Source organism: Excalfactoria chinensis, chromosome 8 (assembly GCF_039878825.1).
Source record: "Excalfactoria chinensis isolate bCotChi1 chromosome 8, bCotChi1.hap2, whole genome shotgun sequence".
NCBI classification, from domain to species: domain Eukaryota; kingdom Metazoa; phylum Chordata; class Aves; order Galliformes; family Phasianidae; genus Excalfactoria; species Excalfactoria chinensis.
In genome coordinates, this window is record NC_092832.1 from 27,432,837 (window position 1) to 27,453,225 (window position 20,389).

The 20,389-nt window shown below is 49.0% G+C and overlaps 1 protein-coding gene across 2 annotated transcripts in view; it reads right to left on the minus strand.

The window, feature by feature from the left end:
• Positions 1–20,389, minus strand: part of NEGR1 (neuronal growth regulator 1) — a 184,840-nt gene that overhangs the window by 69,163 nt on the left and 95,288 nt on the right. For both annotated transcript variants that reach the window (XM_072343235.1, XM_072343234.1), the window contains exons 3-4: positions 13,568–13,693; positions 3,907–4,038 (exon numbers count right to left, since the gene is read on the minus strand). In XM_072343235.1, coding sequence (XP_072199336.1) covers positions 3,907–4,038; positions 13,568–13,693 — 258 coding nt within the window. The remainder of the gene's footprint in view (positions 1–3,906; positions 4,039–13,567; positions 13,694–20,389) is intronic.

Below are 20,389 nucleotides of genomic sequence, written 5' to 3' on the forward strand. Positions count from 1 at the left end.
CAGCCATCAGACATGGATGCCACCAAGGGCTGGATGAAGCCAATGCAAAACTGCAGCATTCCTGAACCGCAGGCAGGTGCTGGGGAATTATAAACCATGCCATTTGTCCTTACCCCCATAAGAAAATCATTCAGGCAATCAAAGATATGAAAGCACCTCAAAGATGCCGAGACGAGGAGGGATTGCCAGCAGGTTTGTCAGCAGGGCATGCTGGGCTATCAGCTCCAGCTGCAGCAGAGCCAGGCTCAGTGCTTCGGGACAATCCATTGGCTGAGCACAGCAAACAGGTTGGCATTAACAGCACATACTGCCTGTGTGCTGCTTAATGACCCCCCAAAGCTGGGGATGCTTTACAGGGTGACATGGCAGCATCACGTGGTGATACCAAGGCAGGGGCATGGAATGGCTGGGTCCAAGTTACCTGGTCATTTGCTCATGTCTGTTTTCTTTTCTCTATATTATTTCCAGATCAAATGGATCTTTGTGCAAGGAAATGGTTTTGCAAGCAGGCAGCGGTCTGTTCCATCCCAGGAGCAGTTTGGGTTAGTTACCTTCCTGTTGCTCTATCAGCTGCCCACCAAATGTGCAGAGCAGTTTCCTCCCCTGTTTCAGCTGCACATCCTCGGCACTGTGACTGCAATTTGCACTTCTCCAGCAAGCCCCAGAACACTTGCTTTGAATCTGCCATGTGATGGGGTTCATCAAGGCTGAAATTAAAGCTCTTTCCTCTCCAACAGCAGTGGAACTTAATTCGGTACAAGACCCAGCTATACAGCAGAGCTGTTTGAGACCAGTTATGTAGCATCTGAAAAGAAGGAACGCTGCAACACAGCCCCACTTTAGAAGTCCACGTTTACAATTTATTTGGGTAATTGAAAATTTGATCTAAATTAAAATAAACGCCTGCTTCGTGATGCACACACCTCGCTCCTCATCATCTCAGCACAGCCGTGGTGCTTCTGGAGACGGTCGTGTTTAATCTTCCTAAGTGTGTCACCATAAACCAGAGAGCGAGTGGGGCTGCAGGGACAGGCGTGGGGCAGCTCACAGCTGCTGCTGAGCTCCTGCTAAGTAGGCACCGGTTTGTTCACAGGGGCTTTGAGATCAGCAGCAATCCATCAGCATTCGCTTTATAAATCACAGTAGAAAATGCTAATAAGGTTTGCTTTTTAGTGAAATCGTACTCTATTTTATTGATTTCAACATGATTGGGAATAGTTTTCCCCCCTCCCACCACCTTCTGTTACGACCTCACCAACAGTTCTCAGAATGCAAACACAGACACACCACGGCCTCTTGGGACGCCGCTTTAAAAGGGGAAAGCACAGGGACATATGTAACTTAGGAACAAAATGTGGATTATGCAGTATGAAACAGCACAAAGGAAAAACCCAAAGTCCCAAAGCAGAGTCACCGAGAGCTGCAGAGTTTATGCAGCAAGGTGGACAGCACAGTGCTTATGTCTGCCTGGGGCTGCCCAGCCACCAAACTTGAAATTCAGAAGTAAGCCATACCCGGCCATTGCCCTGTGTTTGCTCAGGTGATCGAACAGCTGCTGTATGAAATGAAGACCATATTCAGAATTATGCTTATGTTCACTGGAACCTCTCAGGGTTCATTGATACGCTGCTGGGGGGAGAGGGGTGATGGTGAGCGGCTGGGGAGAGCACTGCCTGCAGCAGTGAGGTGCAGCCCAGGGCTCCTGCCTGCAGCAGATGTGCCCTGCAGGGGCTGCGGTGCTGAGCGTGAGGACAGCACATTCAGCACACTGAAGTGTGTGCAGTTTGCTGACTATGACAAATCTTTCCCAAATACAAGCCGTTCCATCTTGTAGACAGCTCCTCATTTTGCATTGCTTCTGACTTTCTTTTTTTTTTTTTTGGACATTTTCTTCCTTAGTTGCAAGAAACTGAGAGAAACTGCTCTGCATGTCCCCAGTGCAGACCTAGCAGTTTGCCTGAGTCTGGCACAGAAACCCAGTGCCAGGTGCACCCGTGCTACAGCCAAGGACACTTCCTGATATCTTCTCCCACCATGACTGGAAGTGCCCTGCTGTCAGACCCGAGCTGCCCTGCTTGTGGCTGGCACCGACCCTCACACATCTCCATCATCACAGCCCCCCTGGCTTGGTGTCGAAGGAGGGCAAATCCCAACCCCTGCAGCTCAGCTGCCTGACAGCCACGCTTCTGAACATGGGGCATGGTGAGGTCCCACTGGCCTCAGTGCTCCCCGCGATGCCACGAGGCTGATCCTTCCCTTACACAACGACAAACCCCGACTGTCCCTTGGAAACTGGGGAACTGACACCAGAAGCAATCACAGCTTGACAGGGCACAGGTCTGCTGGTACAGGAACTCTGCTCACGCTAAAGCAGAGCTCTGACTTTGACCAATGAGCGTGATGATTTACCTAAACAAGGACTTGTGCAAGTCTTGATCTTGGCTCAGAAGACGAGGGAGAATGGCTGATTCCAGGATTTTTACCACCTCCTCTTTTTTTTTTTTTTTTTTTCAATAAAATGTGCTAAGCAGGGCTATCATCTTCTCCCTTTTTATAGTCACCTTCAGAGCTCCCAAGGCAGTGAGCCTTTACCCTTCTTAAGGCTCCCATGAGTCATCACTCCCTTCCTCAAAGGCAGTTTTTGATTTTTGCTTGCTCCTGGACCTCTACCACCAAGCATTAATTAAAGCACACAGCACATTCTGGGGTACAGCTTGAGTGAAGGGTGTCACCCCACAACACTCACTTGCATTTATAGAACAACAGAACCATTCAGGCTGGAAAAGGCCTCCAAGAACCCCAGTCCCCTCCCACCCCCCCCATGCCCACTGCCCACATCCATCAGTGCCACATCCTCATGGCTCTGGAACATCCCTGGGGATGGTGATCACCCCCATCTCACCAAAAGGCTCCATCTATGCACATAGATCTGCACAACGCCTCTTCCTGACAGTCTTCCAGTAACAACAACCTGCATGCAGCTCAGGGGCACTTGTTCCACCAGCACTGTGCTTTTCAGCCCACAGCTTTATAGAGAGAACTGTGATGGACTCAGCCTGTGGGTTGTGGGGAGGACACAAATCCAGGGCCTCGAGCATCTGTGAATCAGTACCGATGCCACAGTGATTTTCAGCGTAGGAACTGCTGCAAATCACAAGCTGTGTAATTGCACTTAACCTAAGAAAATTCACAGCTAGAGTGGATTAGTGTAATTATTCCCATTTTCTTTCTTTTTTTTTTTTTTTTTTTTTTTTTTTTTTTTTGTCTCACATTTTTGGAAGGGAAAAGAACACCATTTGAACATTCCACTTTGTACCGAGTGTCCAATCAAATCCAATCCCAAATCAGAAAGCATCCCACTTCTGCAGACACCCGAGGAGGGCAGAACTGTGGGCTGCAGCCCCTCAAGAGGCCACGCTGGCACCCACAGCAGTGCCCCCAGCAGCGGAGGGGAGGCAGAGCACAGCTCCCTATGCCAGCAGTGCCCGCACTCGCTGCCTGTGCTGGGAGCCACTTGCACACCCACACAGAGTGCCATATCATTTCTCATCTCCCTATCCTGCTGCACAACCATGACAAATTAAACCAGAAATGTTTCAGCCCAGCGCTCACAGATGTTACTCAGTGAATAACCACAAGCTCAAAGCCCACAGCAGAGCCCAGTCCAGGCCACATGCTGGCCCCACACTGCTGCCAGCACTGCAGTCAGGTTTGAACCTGGTCCTCTCCTCCCGACCTCCGGTCAGAACCACTCACACCTCACACACCACAAGCTTATTGCTACAGTTCCACCAAAAAACCGATCTACAGTTTCATCACGAGCAGCAGTTCTCTGCATTACATTTTTCTTCCCAGCAGTGCCCTCTCCTCCATTGGATTTAGTGATTAGAAACCAACTTGACTTACAGTTTACTGTTACTTTTACTTTTTTCACATCTGGGACTGAGACGTCGTTTTCTGCGCTGCATTCATACTCCCCAGCCTGGTCTCTTGTAATTCCATAGATGTCCAGGTACTGCCCGCTCTCAAATGGTTTTGCTGAAATGAAATAATCAGAGAAAGCAATTAGGTGAGGCTGAGCACAGAGAGCCTGGAGGGTTACTGAGGTCTGCAGGGCTGCCTGGGAACGCTGCTGGGTGCTGCAGAGCCCCCACCCCTGGGAAGGGCTGCACAGAACATGGCAGCAGTGCTGAGCAGAGCTGCTGGGACCTTACTTAAAGATGGAAACACAGAATTGTTCCAGCTGGAAAAGCCCTCTGAGGTCCCCAATCCAACCCCAGCCCACCCCAGTGCCCACTGCCCACATCCCTCAGTGCCTCATCCCCATGGCTCTGAACACCCCCAGGGATGCTGAGCCCAACCCTGGGCAGCTGTGCAGTGCTGGCTGCTCCTTGGGAGGGCCCTGGCACATTGCTCCTGCTCCATGTCCACCAGCACTCTTCCCATCCAGTGTTACATTGATCTTATGCAGAACTGTGTCTGTATTTTTATAATACTGTAAATTCAGCTCAATGCAATTCACTCACACACACTTGGAAATGTTAAAATTTAAGCACTTTTAAGCTCTCAGGTTTGGGTTGGATCTTAGGAGGAAGTTTTTCACCCAGAGGGTGGTGACGCACTGGAACAGGTTGCCCAAGGAGGCTGTGGATGCCCCATCCCTGCAGGCATTCAATGCCAGGCTGGATGTGGCTCTGGGCAGTCTGGGCTGCTGGCTGTCAACCTGCACACAGCAGGGGGTTGGAACCAGATGAGCACTGTGGGCCTTTTCAACTCAAGCCATTCTATGGTTCTATGATTCTATGTCCAGTTGGGCTCCCCAGTGGCAATGCCATCAGGATGCCATCTGAGTGCTGGCTGTGCTGTGAGTATCCAGGGCCCATCAGGTCCCATAGGCTGGGAGCTCAGACAAGATCGCAGAGGCACTTTTATTCTCCTGCAGAGAACTTGTCATGGGATGCTGAGAAGAGCCTAAACAATTGGATTCAACCAGGACAACGATCTGAAGCTGCTCCTACTACTTGCCATGCATTCAGGGTTTGAAATGACATCAAATGAGGTGATTGTACAGGATGTGCTCTTCTCCTGGGGGCTGTGGGTTAGCAGAACAGCTTGCTGTCTGTTAGAACGAGCCTACCGCATTAGGCACCACTTAAACATTGTCAGTGTAAGGCCATTTAGCTTCAGCGATGCCACACTCCACATTTGTAAAGAAAAATCAGCTAAATTGTAAAGCAAAAATGTCTGAAAGTGGCAGATAAATTGAGGGCTGGAGGAGATCTCCCTGCTGAAGAGATGAAACAAGAAAAGCGGTCTGGTGAGAAAGGCGTGCTGATAAAAGAAAAGCTGCGAGCAGCGGCTGACAGAGCTGAAAGTTTCAGAGGTGGAGCTAAACAAAGTCAGGTCCGTACGTGTGATATATAGGTATGGAGCATTGGGAGCTGCATGGGCAGAGCACATCTCAGCCAGCTATTGGGAACTGCTGTGTGACACATGACTGCATGGGTCCCCATCAAACTGTGGGAAAGTGTTCTTTCACCACAAAGCATCAATCAGCAAATTTCAAACATCTTAAGGGGAAAAAAAAAAAACAAACATTTTTTCCCTTAGTTTTGACACTCTGTAATAACCTTAGAGGGGAAATAACTTAGAATCATAGAATCACAGATTGGCCTGTGTTAAAAAGGCCCCCAGTGCTCATCCAGTTCCAACCCCCTGCTGTGTGCAGGGTCACCAACCAGCAGCCCAGGCTGCCCAGAGCCACATCCAGCCTGGCCTTGAATGCCTGCAGGGATGGGGCATCCACAGCCTCCTTGGGCAACCTAGAAACCACGCATAGATTTTTCATTTCCCACTTCTTCCTCTGGGCTTCCCAGGCTGAGCAGAGCAGGGGTTGCTCCTGCAGGAGATGGAGGCACATTCCCTGGTTAACCTTCTCTGCAGTTACATTTGCTTCTGTCTGCACAGAGTGCTGCTGCACTGCACTGCGTCCCTGAGACACATTCAGATAATATGTTACAATATTTAGAGCAATTTTGAATGTTTTGCATTGCGAAAACACCAGGGAGCACACCCAGAATACATGCTGACTTTCCTGCTTAAGCATCTGAGCACTGGTATAGAGAAGAGCCAGCTCCACTTCAGTGCTCATGGAGAAGAAAGTTAACTGCTATTTGGGGAGAACACACACCCACTATTCTTAGATATCTGCACGCTGTGTCACCTGGATATTTACAGATTCATGTGTACTCTTTGATCTCTTTTGATCTCTCCAAGAATGAGTGCTTCTGCACAGTAAGTGCAGCTTGCCAGCAGCGCCAGCTTTCCCATTGGCCCATGGACCCACACACAGCCGGAGGGAAGGCAGCCATGTGCTGCAGCATGAAGATCCCTTGGGCAGGGGGGGGGGGGGGTTGGAAGACACCCTCTTACCCAGGGAACTGTAGGTGAGCATGAGCAGGGCTGGGGAGGGCAGCTGAGCCTACAGCAAGGTGCAGTGCCCCTCAGGAGCCCTCCTGCTCTGGTGCTCTGCAGGCAGTGGGTGCCCTGTGAGCTGTTTGAAGAGAACTCATGGACTCAAAACACATCCGTAGATCCCTCCCATTGTACAAGCATTTCCTGTCTGCAGTTTGTTGAAACCAGAGGCATTGCTGAAGATAAATGAATCATTAATGACTGTATTTTTCATATTTCTTCTTATCCCTCAGGAGATATTACTGATTTTTATAAAATTTGTGTGTTTTAAAATAATTCTTGACATGTTTGAAATAGGATTTATTCATAAACATGGCCGGAAGAGATGATTCTGGGAAATAATGGAAGCACTGCAGGCTCCGGAAAGGTGAAGGTGTGGTTTAGGGACAGGATTTAATGGGCATGGTGGAGAGGGCTCAGTGGTGGATGTGGTGAACTTTGAGGTCATTTCCAGCGTTAATGACTAGGTTGGATCTTAGGAGGAAGTTTTTCACCCAGAGGTGGTGATGCACTGGAACAGGTTGCCCAAGGAGGCTGTGGATGCCCCATCCCTGCAGGCATTCAAGGCCAGGCTGGATGCGGCTCTGGGCAGCCTGGGCTGCTGGTTGGCAGCCCTGCACACAGCAGGGGGTTGGAGCTGGATGAGCAATCTGGTCCTTTTCAACCCAGGCCATTCTGTGATTCTATGATTCTATGGATCTATGGTGCCTGCAGGTCATTTGCTGTCCCCTCCTGAGCATCACTGGTGTGCCCAGCCTGCATTTCTACCTGCAGCCTGTGCCCAGCTGGGGGAAGGGAGAAAGAGTAACAGTAAGCATAAAGGAATATTTTACAAAGAGGGTGTGAAATGTTAAATAGAAAACAGGCATCTTTGGGATTTCGGAGATCCTTCCTCCAAAAATGTGTGCACGTCCCAGCACTGGCACACTCTGCTCCAAGACGAGCATCTCCCACAGCAGTGGTGAAGGATGCTACACCAAAGGAAGGAGAGAGAAGGAAATCTGCACTTGCTTGGCTTGGTTTTCAGCAGTAAAGGTTCAGTCTCACTGAAATATCTTTAATGATTCATAAATCACTCACTCACAAACGCAGTGTTTCTCAAATAAAAATGAACTAATATCTGAGGGAATAAACTAAGCCTGTTTTAAAACTTTAATTTTCACGGCATTTTATGAGTTATTAATGAGTTCATCTACTTTTATTGAAAAGTGAGAAGCACGTTCCTCTTGTTATAAAACTGTCAAGAAGTCATTACTGTTTCTGCACGACGCTTTTGTCTGGCTTTCGTTTTCCCTTCTCTAACTCACCGAGATTGGAATCTTACTCTCAGTCCTCAGTCCCTTCACAAAGACCCAATTACTGGAGCCTCTCAGTGCGAGCGCTCATCTCCTGACGACCGCATTCTAACGAGAGGGTTTTTTTTCAGTCTGTTTAAAGATTTTAAGAAGACTTGAGGATTTCTAGGAATATCTTTAACTGTTCCTGAAGGGATGCTCAAAGTTCAGGAACGGTCTCGATAATTATGACATTTTTCTAAGAATCCTTGCTCAGAAGCCCACTAATCGCAGCCGCTGTAATGTCACTCGACCCGGCGCGACGGATCGTGTACTGGATGTCACTTAATTGGATCCTAATGCTCCGCGTATCCCCCAGCAATGATGTTAGGAGTATCATTAAGGAAAAGAAAGGCCAGAAGGCCCACGGCCTGAAATCGAAAGACATCATATTTAGCATGGGAGAGGTGTGACTCTGGAGGATCATTATTTTCCTGGTATCCAAAGGCAAAGGAAAGAATTGCAACCAACCGTTTATATTAAGCACTAATATTTGCATTGCTGTCTTTAAACTGCTAATTAATCCCCTCATTTACTCTGCGTTGAGCTCCACACCATTTCCTCTCGAGTCCTTGGGATGCTGCCAGGAGCGTGTTTAATATGAAGGAAGCACTGATGGAACGGCGCGTGATGCCTTCACAACAGAACACTCCGCTTCAGAATCACCAGCCAGGCCATCAAATGCGTATGAAACATTAATCACAGAACTCAATCCCCACGTGGCTGCAGTCAGATGGATCTGTCTGTGTAAGAGCAGGGGCTCCCCATGGGCTGCTGTCCCATTCACGCCCTCACCGCAGTGGGCAGAGGAGAGTGGCATGGCCCCTCCAGGGCACACATGGAGACTGAGAGGTGATGTGGTGCAGGGGCACCAGCTAGGCTGTTTGATGAGGAATGATCTTCAGGTGATGTGTGTCACAGCAGTTGGGCACTTGTGTGGTACATTCATGACTGAGAGCCGAGAGCCTGCCCATGTCCCCACGGCCAGCACTACGCGGGGACCAATGCAGTCACAGGGCCTGGTCCCCCCTGCCTGGCCTCAGCCTACCGCCCCAGCAGGTCTGGGGGCTGCTGGCTGTTCTCCCAGCCCTCCCACCCAGCTGTGAGGAGCAGATGTTTCAGCTCAGCCCGGTAATGCTTCACCTGAACGAGGAGCTCAGCATAATGAAGCTGTTGCTGGCGAGATGAGTGATGATGGCATAAGGGAGGCACATCACTGTCACTGCTTATCAGATTAGAGTGCTGAATTAGTTTGCATTCTGCTGCTTGGACACCTGGAGGGAAGGAGCTGCGCCTTCGGTGTGCCGCGGCCATCCATCTGCCAGCAGTGAGGGCCGTGTGCCAGGGACACCTGCGGCCCCACACCTCCAGTGGGGCAGGAGCTCGAGGCACCCTGCAGGAGTACGAGCAGCAACCTGTCCACCAGCAGCAGTACCGTGCACATATTGAACAAGCCAGAGGGAAACTGTGGAGGGTGTGAGATAACCCCCACCAGCAGTGCTACACCTCAGGGCTTAGCAGGGCTAAAGACACAAGCCAGAAACCCTTATTTATTTATCTATTTTTCTGAAACCTTTAGTTTTAAAACCATTTTGAGTCAGTAGAAGGAACACTCAGAAAGACAAGTTCGCACTTTGTACTTTCACAAAGCCCTGGAAATCTGATAGTAATTCATGTCAGTTAGGTATTATCAGCCTGCAAATCCCGGCTCAGAGCACTCACACACCAACAAAACACTTCTTATTTCTGTCACGTGCAGATGTGTGGATAACATCTGAAAAATAGTGTTTCTCTAGTAGAAGTGCAAATGGAACAAAATATTTGACATTAGCCGAGCTCATATCGAGCTTCTGTTTGTTTCTTAGGATTTAGCCCGAAGTTTAAAAGAAGCCTTTGTGCTTTTTTCACCCCCTTCAAATCTCAGCCCTGCGTGGCAGTCTGCATCCCGCAGGAATCATGCTGCCTGCTCAGGGCTGGTGCTGCCTTTTGTCCTGTAATTGAATTGAACCAGCTCTTAGACCCCTTCCTCCCAGACAGCCCTATCATATGAATGCACTGAAGATGTATTACACTAATACCTCATCAGAACGACAGAGCTATGATGATACATTAATGCAATACATCTTTGTGGCTTTGGGGCTGTCCAGGAATGATAGGACTGGTGTTAGGCTTCACTCAGTCCTACCACACTTGTGCCCAAACCCCAAGAGCAAGTGAAATATGTGTGTGAAGCAGGAGGCAGACATGGGTACATTCCAACCTAACAGCACAGTAATGTCTAGGAAAGTGCAGATTTCCACAATATTTGTGAAAAAAATCATTATTCTGTGTGTGCTGAACTGTTCTTCCTTTGGTTGGTTGGTTGTTTTTTGGGTAACACTTCAGTGCCACCTTCCTCTGGGGATAAGACTGAATAACCCAAACCTGCACTCCCAAATGAGTGTGTGTACAAAGTGCTGATCCTCATATCTCAGGAAAAAATGGAAACTGGACTAAAAGTGACGGTGATAAAGCTGGGAGAAAAGGGCAAGACAGCAGGGAAGGACCACAGACTCACAGAATCATAGAGGCTAGAAAAGACCCCCAAGATCAAGTCCAACCACCAACCCAACCCATCACCACCATGCCCAGCAAACAAGCCCCTTAGTGGCACTTGAGTGGTGACTGTTCTCCCACTGCGACAGCAGTGTGAATTGGTGCCACTGGCCACCACACCTGGACAGAGGAAGAGTCAACCAAACGAGGTAACATCTACATCGATGAGGAGAGGAACTTAATTACTCACTGCATCTCACTGCCACTGGGTTGTCTGAGACCAACTGCTATCACAGAATCACAGAATGTCCTGGGTTGGAAGGGACCTCAAGCATTGTGAAGCTCCAACCCCCCCCACTGCTGGCTCATCAGTGCCAGCAGTGCCGTGGCTCACACACAGACCAGCCAGGGTCGAGGTATTTGTGTGATGCATGTGCAACTTCATCTAAAGCCACTTGTGGTAAATACGACTGTGAAGCTGAGCACTCCAAGCGAAGCCAAGGGTGAAGCTGCTCCTGCAGTTATGGATGCTGCTCTCTGTAGGTATACACAATACAGATGTGCCCAATGCCCTGCACGCTGCAGCCCAGCACCGGTCGAGAACTGGGGAATGGCTCTGCTTCTCTAAAGCACGTAACCTGCTTTGCATTCCTCAGCAGCCACAAGCACATGGCAGTGCGGTGCTGGTACACAGGATGCAGCCTGCATGGCCCTGAGCTGCAGCAGGAACCTCCGCATGGAAGGTCTGGCTAAGAGCGAGGTGGGAGGAAGCTTCCACGTGTATGGCACCAGAATCCTGCCCAGCAGTAACATCTCAAGTCTTCCGAATGGCTTTTGTTGTTGTTGCTGCTGGTGGCAGTATTTGCAGAGTTGCTTTTCAAAAATGGAGCTGTACCAGCACGCTGCGCAAACAAGTGTGAAGAGCTGGAATTATGTTTTCTAGCAGACCTTAATTCTTTACAATTCTGCGTTCGTTCTCAAACTATTGATGCTGCACTTTGCTCCTAAATGTCAGAGCAAAATAAGTAATACCTGCGATTTATTCCGATGACATTTCAACAATACCAGATTTTCAGATTACAAACAGCGGCGCCGCGTTCCTTACGGTGCTGTGCTGAATGTGTAGATTTGGTGGATTTACATAATGGCTTTGCATAATGAATATTTATATAATGAATGCATTTCCATAATGACTGCGAGTTAAACACGCACCGTAAAGATTACAGGCCAATAATTTATGTACTAAGTTAAAAATCACCTCTAAATACATTTTATTCTTATTCCTCTGAAAGGTTTGTTTTATCTCCTGTTCAACCAAATGCAATCTGACCCTCTCCGAGTAAAGGCCGCGTCGATGCAAATCACGATAGTATTTTGGCATTAGCCTACATTGAGTCATTTGTATTCCAACTTTCCCGTTCCTTATCTTCCAGCAGCAGCTTTGACAAACAATTTCAGAATATTACAAATACGATTCTTTAATATAATTTAGCGTTGTCTTCTAGATGTGACGCTTGTGTGTAATCCTCATTAGTGCCACCAGGAATTATGGGGGGAAACTGATAGAAATTACTAAGTGCAGCTGAAGCTCACGTGTAGATAAAGGTAATTTGCTGCAGGCATAATATGAGCCCATACAGCAACCTGGCACACTCAACTCTCCTGCATTTAGTTGGATTTCAGTGCTGTCAGTACAGCAGGGCATGCAGCTGTGCCCAGGAATGGCACGGTGTGACTGAAATGCTTGCAGCATGGACAGCACTCTGCTCCCTGCACGCCTGCTCCCACTGGCACATTGGAATCAATGAGCTGATGTGCAGCTGCAGAGCAACGAGGAGCAAAGCTGTACGAGTGGGTAGCAAACTTAATATGGCCTTGATGCCAAACTGGAGGGAGGTGCCCACACACACCAACACCGTGCTCCTGCCCATAGGGACCCAGTGCTGGCCACTCAACCAGCAGCCCATGGGCAGACACCCAGCCCAGCCCTCAGCCCACAGCTCCCCTCTCCTCCCCTGCTCTTGGGCCAACATACAAATGCAGTGGGCTCTCTGTGAGCCCTGTGCTCCGGGCACCAGCGCTGCCTGGACTCGAGGTGAGGGGGTCCTGCTCCTCAGTCTGGGTGGACTCATTCTCCTCTTCTGCTATTTTCCTCTATAGGTCAATTTTAGCGGCTCCTTCCTGTAAAACCCCTAACGCTTTATGCTATTACTCTGAAGTATCATTGCAGTTTCCAATAAAATTTTATTTGACATTTAGTTAAAATCCATTTTTTGCTGCAGCTGATTTTTCCCTTGTCCCCCAATGGATACTTCCAGCAGAACTCACTGTCATTGTCTTAAAGGTCAAAAGTTGTGGGGTTTTTTTCTGAATCTTGCTTTGAAAAGGAAACTGCTACTGGACGATGACAGCCCATAGAAAGCAGCAGCCCATGGAGCCATCCTTCCCTGCAGCACGTGGTTGTCAGAGAACTTCTGTGAGCAAACAGGGGGCACTTCACTGCAGAGCTGCCCCACAAGAACTGGCACAGCAGTGGGGATCACCCATATAGCTATGCTACGATGTGTTTCAGCTTAAACTTCCAGAGAGCCCTTGGATTGGCTTCAGTATGAGCTGATTATATCATAGAATCATAGAATGGCTTGGGTTGCAAAGGCCCACAGTGCTCATCCAGTTCCAACCCCCTGCTGTGTGCAGGGTCACCAACCAGCAGCCCAGGCTGCCCAGAGCCACATCCAGCCTGGCCTTGAATGCCTGCAGGGATGGAGCATCCACAGCCTCCTTGGGCAACCTGTTCAGTGCGTCACCACCCTCTGGGTGAAAAACTTCTTCCTAAGATCCAACCTAAACTTCCCTTGTCTTAGTTTAAAACCATTCCCCCTTTCCTATCACTATCCACCTTCCTAAACAGCCGTTACCTTTGCAGCCTGTTAAAATGAGCTCCTGTTCAAGTGAGCATGGGCTCTTCAGGCTGAAGCAGCCTCTATCTTGTCCCAGGGAGCCACCCATGCCCCAGTGAAAAGCGTGCCTTCAGGTGCCTTTCTTTGTCCCTTCCCACGTTACAGCTGCATTACAGCTTTCACTCTTGAGAGCTTGAATCTGATGATGCTTTTCTTTCCTCTGCTTCTGGTCAGACACACACCCTGTCAGGCATGCAAGAGCAGTGCTGTCCCACCTCTGAAAGCTGTTACAGCTGGGACTCAGCGACAGCCCGGGGCACTTACCAGATGGAGAGATGTGTCTCCAGGAAATGGAGGGCTCTGGTTTCCCGGTGGCCAGACACACCAGAGTAACATTGCTGCCTTCGTTCACAACGATGTCACTCGAAATACGAAATATCTTCGGAGAAACTGAAAGGAAACAAGGAGATGTTGTAAGGGAATGTGGAATGCCATTGAGTCAGTGCCACCGAGACAGCGCTGCCATCAGAGTGGCAGCCGAGCGGGCTGTGTCTGTGCATCACCATGGCCACAGAACCACACAAACCTGCTGGGAGGTCACAGTGCAGAAAGAAACAACGCCAGCCTTGTGAAGGTGTGACCACAGCCATTTCAATCACGTCTGCAGCACAGCCCGGGGACTTGAAATACTACAAATAGGAAAATAGCAGTTTCCTCCGCTTTGTGCAGAGCAGGGATTGCTATGAGATCCCAGTAAAGTGCTGCTGACGGATGGGTGCTCCCATCTGGGAGAAGGCTGAGCTTGCTCGTGACAGCTTGGAAAGAAAATGTAATTAAACTTTGCTTGTACTTTAAAAAATAATGGTGTTTACATCCATGTATACACAGGGAGTCGTATCTGTTCAACGAGGAGACCAAAACAAACACATTTGTTTCTATTGTGTTTCTTTCAGGTCTGCAGTATTTGATAAAGAAGGATTTCTTCCCTAAACCCCACTATTCATCCATCTGGTCATAAGGCTGAGCCCCACACAGAACAAAAACAGCACAGAGCCATAGGGAGCCTGCAGTACCAGAGACATGAGAAAAGAAAGAAGCGTTCCAGAGCCGTGGGGATGTGGCATTGAGGGACATGGGCAGTGGGCATGGGGATGTGGGCTGGGGATCTTCCAAGGGCTTTCTCAAGCTCAGTAATTCCATGGTTCTATGCTTTTATGTGTCTATGTTCTGTGTGCTTTGGGATCTCCACTTGCAGATGCCCTCCAACCCACTGAAGTTACTGCATCAGAACGAGCTGGGGTCAGAAAACATCAAGGAAGGTGGAAATTCCCTGTGCTTGCCCATGGCAACGCATTTGTGAGCAAAGAAAATTAAAAGTCTGTGCGGCATATTGTTAATTAGCAAAGAAATACCCACAGGGAGACTGAAGGTCTGGGAAAGACCAATGAGAGTGAAGATTGGTGCTGCTATCCTTTGAAGTTCAAACAGGTCTACACACAGCCACTGAAACTGCAGAAGCTGCCTGAGCTCAGCAGCCTCACTCACAGAGGCAGCAGTCCCCCTCCTTCTATCCACTTGGTGCTCAGGGAAAGCACGCAGTCCTTACACAGCATTTGCAGGTGCTGAACCACAAGCAAGAGTTACCTCCAGATCCTGACAACTCATTGATCACAGTTTACCCCACAAGGAACTGCTGCCCAGCCCCACTCTGCAGAGCCTGGTGCTGCAGGGCTGGGACACACAGCCCTCACTCTGGGCAGCCCCTGTTCTGAGCAGCAGCTCTGAGTGCTGTGCACACAGCAGGAGGGATGGATCTGCTCCCCAGCTGCTCTGAGCCTCATCCCAGCTGAGACGCAGAAATCCTTTGGAGGGAAGAATATCACAAGCAGTGCAGCAAATGCTGGGGCTTTATCCAGCCTACAGTGTTTGAAAAATATCCTCCTAAGCCTGAGCCACATATTTCTTATTCCTTCAGAAAGAAAACACACCTGTGGGAAGTTACATGAAGGAATCCAATAACTCAGCACAGCCCTTCTCGCAAGTAAATATGTACAAGTAGTGTCTATCTGGAATTGCAAGAATATCTTCCAGATACAATAGATATTACAGCCTAAGATTTCCAACAGTTTCTTATTCCAGGCTCTGTGCCCTTGATAGTAGAAAAATAGAGACTGGCTTCTGCTTTGGCACCATTATGCAGTGCTGTAAGTGGGTTTTCACATAGCTGCTACTCAGTGCTATTTAGCCTGGTAACTTATTTGCTGTAAATGGCCACCACACAGAGGGCTGTGGCTGCAGCATGCCCTGCTCCCCAGTGGCACCTGTGTGCCCCACAGACACCCCACAGTCCCCTGATGCTCAGCCTTTGTCAGGCTCAGGGTCAGACCAGAGCAGCCTCTTCCCTGTTTCTGTCTCCAGAAGTGGATGCATGAGCCGTCCGCTGACTGCACAGTGCGCTGAGCTGAGTCCGATGGGTAAAAACTGCTTGGAAGCATGGTAATGTGAACTTCAGGTGTGCTCAACTGCCGTCCTCCGGCATAACCACGAGGCTCCTGAACGGCAGCAGAAGAGCCGGCTCATATCAGCACTCATAATCAAATTTCCAAAGAGAGATTTCCAAAGAGAATGCACTGACAGCACTGCCGGAGGCAGGAACCTCGCCTTGAAACAACCGGGCTTCATTCAGCTCGCGCTGATGAGCATCTCCTTTCCAAGACAAGGATCAGCACAGTCTGCTCCTTCCACCGCTGCCTAATCCAAGCACTGCCCTCCTCTGCCCCTGCCCTCCCACGGGGCTCGGAATTCTCCTCACCCACTGCCTCCCAGCTGTGCTCACATGAAGCACAGAACACAACCCTGTTGTCTGGGGGTGGCCACGACTGACCGTCGGTATTGTCCTCTTTGTGTTTTCATTTTAATAAAACCACGTGTTCTAATGGCCGACAATGAGAAAATCTTTCCCTAGAGATTCAACACTCAAGTTATGGTTATGGAGGATGTGTGTGCAGAGACTGAAATGCAGCAGGTTTGGGGAGCACCTGGCTGGAGGGGCAGCTCGGGGCTGTTGGACCCAGCTCAGCCATTCCCAGCACCAGCAGCTTCCCAGGAGCTGGCCAGAAGGCTGTGCTGCAGAGCTCTGTCTGTGCTTATCCTGGCAGTTCCAGGTGATGCTCACACTGCCACTCCGGGGAAGCGCTTCCAGCAATTAAATACCCCTCACTGCTGGGAAATAGCATCTTCCTTCAAAATTGCATTTCACTATATTCAGCTTTCAGAAATCAGATCTTATTATGTTTTTGTCTGCAAGACTGAACATTCCCCTTACTATCAAGTATCTTTTCTATGACTAAGGACCCATAAAACATGATAAATCACCTCTTCATTTTTCTCTGCAGATGATTTAAGCACCACAAGCTTAATTTTCGTTAGGCTTGATAGATAATATTTGTTTCTCTCTTTTGAGGACTGTCTGAATCATCCTGACACGTGAACAGTGGAACACAGCGTAACGGTCTATTGAGAGCACTGAGAGCCTTACCAGTGCTGTGTGCAGAAGTGAGCACACTGTGTTATCTCAGCTCTATTTCCTCTTTCTCAGCACTGCTGTCCTCGTCCAAGCTACCATTCCTTCCATCCCCATCATATGCGCTATAGTCCCTGCTATTCCCACTATCACCATCATCCTTACACCCATCACCCCATCATCTGGGCTACTGTTCTTACCATTCCTACTATCCCATCACCCTCACTATCTGGGCTATTGTCCTTGCCACCCCTACCATCCCTATCACTCCTACCATCTCACCACCCGCTATTGTCCCTGCCCTCCCTACCAACTCCATCATCCCCACCCCCCCACCATCCTCATCATCCATCCTCACCGTCCCTGCCATCCCTACCATCCTTATCACCACTGCCATCCCCATCCCCCTCCAGCTCTGGCCCTCGGCAGCACTGGTGGGGGACAGCAGGTCTGGGGGGATGCAGGTGGCTTTGCTGGATGTGGGTGCCTTCTTGCACTCTCCTGCGATGTTAAAAACATCACTTAGGTGTGATTGGAAATGACCTCAGTATTGAATTATTATTCCAAAATTATTTACAAATCTCTAAGTAGTTTAGGAATGACTGAAGCACCCCGAGGCTCCTGCTGGCCCCACTGTGTTCCTCCCTCCTGAGCACTCCCATGGAACCTCCTGCTCCCCACACACATGCAGACATGTGGGTGCCTGAAGCAGCAGCAGGCAGAGGGGGACTCTCCAGACCCTCTTGGCCATGAACTACAAGCATGTTTGAGCTCACAGTTCTTCCCAGAGCCCAGAGTTATGTGAACCATTATTGAGCAGGGGACTGACAGCGAGTCTGTACTTCACTGTGCCTCATTTCTCATTTTCAAGGGCTGGAATTATATTCTCAGTTACATTCAAGTGCACATAAATGATGCTGCGTAATAAAGCTTACTGCTGTCATGGGAATGACTGTAGGACTGAACTGCTCCTGTAGATGCTGCTGCTTTTTGAACACGGGAGAGGATGACTTATTTCCATCACAATTCAGAGTCATCAGGCAAATAACCTGGAGTCAGAGCAGCACGCCCAGTCTGTCTGCTGCAGCGTGTGCTGCCGTGCTGCTCTCTGCTGGAACGCTCCTGCAGCTCCCAGTGCCTGCATGTCTGCCTGGGACTGCAGATGCACCCGGCCAGGGAGCCCTGCTGCTTTGGGAGGCATCCCTGGGAAGGGTAATGGCAAACCCTGGCATACATTGGTTTAGTCATGTTTGCAAAATAAAGGCCACTAAGTCCATTTTCAGATTATCATGTGGTAATTCCCCTCATATACAGAATATTGACAATTCCAATAGAATATATAAAAACTATGAGAAGAATTTGGTTATAAGCATAGAAATGTCACACATGGGAGTTGGGAAGAGGGACTTTGCCTCTGGAATTTGAGGAGTCTTCACCTTTATCTCCCACGTGCTGCTGGCACAGCCCTTGTGCTACATCACTATAGCTGAGTGCTGTGTGCTTTTCTTCCAACAAACAGGGACCTTTTGGTGACAGTGAGGCATGACATGGCCTTTTTGTCCACAAGCCCCCAAGTCCTTCAGCCAAACACTGGGCTGCACACCCAATCTCTCTGTCTACAGTGATCATTTTTGCAGGGGGAGTGAAGACGCAGCTCTCAGCAGCTCAGTGGCCAGAATTAATTCGTTGACCACTCCATCTGTGCAAACACTGATGGCTGTGGGCAGGCAACCAGCAGTGATATGGGGGTGTGCAAAACCTCCACTCACTGCATTCCACGTTGTCCTGTGCCACACTCTGCAGCGCTGCGCTGGAGGGCCACAGTGCTGCCTGTAAGCAGAGCTGCAGGAGAGCAGCAGCACCAATGCAGGGGCATAGCAGCACCAAAAAGTGCAGGGGTACAGCACCAATACAGGAGCACAGCACTAATGCAGGGGTACAGCACCAATGCAGGAGCACAACAGCAGAGCAGCACAGAGCGAGAATTTTAAGGGAAGATTTCAGCTGTGACAGAGCACAGGCTGAAGAGTTCTCCAGGCTCACAGAGTGCAGATTAAGTGGTTTTCTCTCGCTTACATGCTTTGTTTGTTTTCTAATTGCTTGGGTTCTGCTTTAATCCAGGCTCCATAATGGGGAAATTAAATAAAATCTCACAGAAGATGTTTGAAAGTCTCATTGCAATGAAACAGGTTGCACAATTTACTCATTTCCAAAATAGAACTAGAAAATAAATGAACACCAGCAATGCACGAGCTAAAACAACAGACAAGTAAACACAGCAGTGCAGCCCTGCTATATAATGAACCTCTGTAAAATTACAGAAATTATTCACTATGATCTGATGCCAGTGAAAAACGATGGATTCTACTTTTATCAGCCATTTACTGAAAAGGACACTTTGCCCATGGCAGGAATTGGCTTCTCTAGGAAGTATTTCTTGTCCCTCAGTGCCAAATAACGCTCCGTGCTATGTTGGTATGCTGCTCGGTTTTCTGCTGTTTACTGGCTCCTAGGGACCATTACGTCCAGATCACTAAAATATGTGGAATTCTTTATGACCAGAGCATATATATGCATAATCACAATGCAGACCTGAAGAACACGCTCATTTTGCACGTGTGTGTCCCAAAACGCCATTTAGAACTGATTTATGAACATCTTTAGCTTTCAGCATCCACTCCCGCAACCAGTCCCAGCCTTCAGCACCCATTGGTGGCACAGGGCCGGAGCAACCTGTGACAGAGTAGGAGATGAACACCTCACTGCAGCATAGTGAAAACCTAGATGGGAGTTCAACAGGTTCTCCATGAGCGAGATGCACTGCGTGTTCGTGGCACAGTATGGCACAACAAGGTGCAGTATAGAATCACAGAATCATACAATTGCTCAGGTTGGAAAAGACCTTAAAGGTCGTCACATCCAACCATAGTCTAATCATAGAACTCTAACAGCCCACCACTAAATCATGTTTCTGAGCACCACGTCCAGACAGTTCTTACACACATCCAGGGATGGTGACTCAACCACCTCTCAGGGGAGCCCATTCCAGTGCTTAACAACCTTTTCCGTAAAGCAGTTCTTCCTGATATGCAACCTAAACCTCCCCTGGTGCTACTTGAGGCTATTTCCCCTTGTTCTGTTGCTTGCATAGCACAGTATGATGCAATATGGCACATCATGGCTCAGTATGGCATAGTACAGCACAGTATGTCATGGCATGGTACAGCATTACAGAACATGGCTCTGGATGGCACAGCATGGGGCAGTAGGAGTTCACTTCCCACCCAGCACCCACACCCTCAGTTTGGCAGCCCCACATTTTCCCTTTCACTATCTGACTTTTCTTCCCTTGTGCGCTGATATAGTAAAATTTTCTAACATTTTCTACACTTATGCCATTTAAAAAACTCTAACATTTCCAAATTTTGCTTGGAAAGTATAAAATACTTGTTATAAAACCCTGTTGATCCATGGCAGGGGCCACGGGCAGCGCTGGGGCACGGGATGGCTGTGCTGTACAGAGCCCTCTGTGCACAGCTCCAGCCCTGGGCTCACCCTGTAAGGAGCACAGCTCAGGTTGACCTGTACAGATCTCACTGATGGAGATGCTGCAAAACACGAGA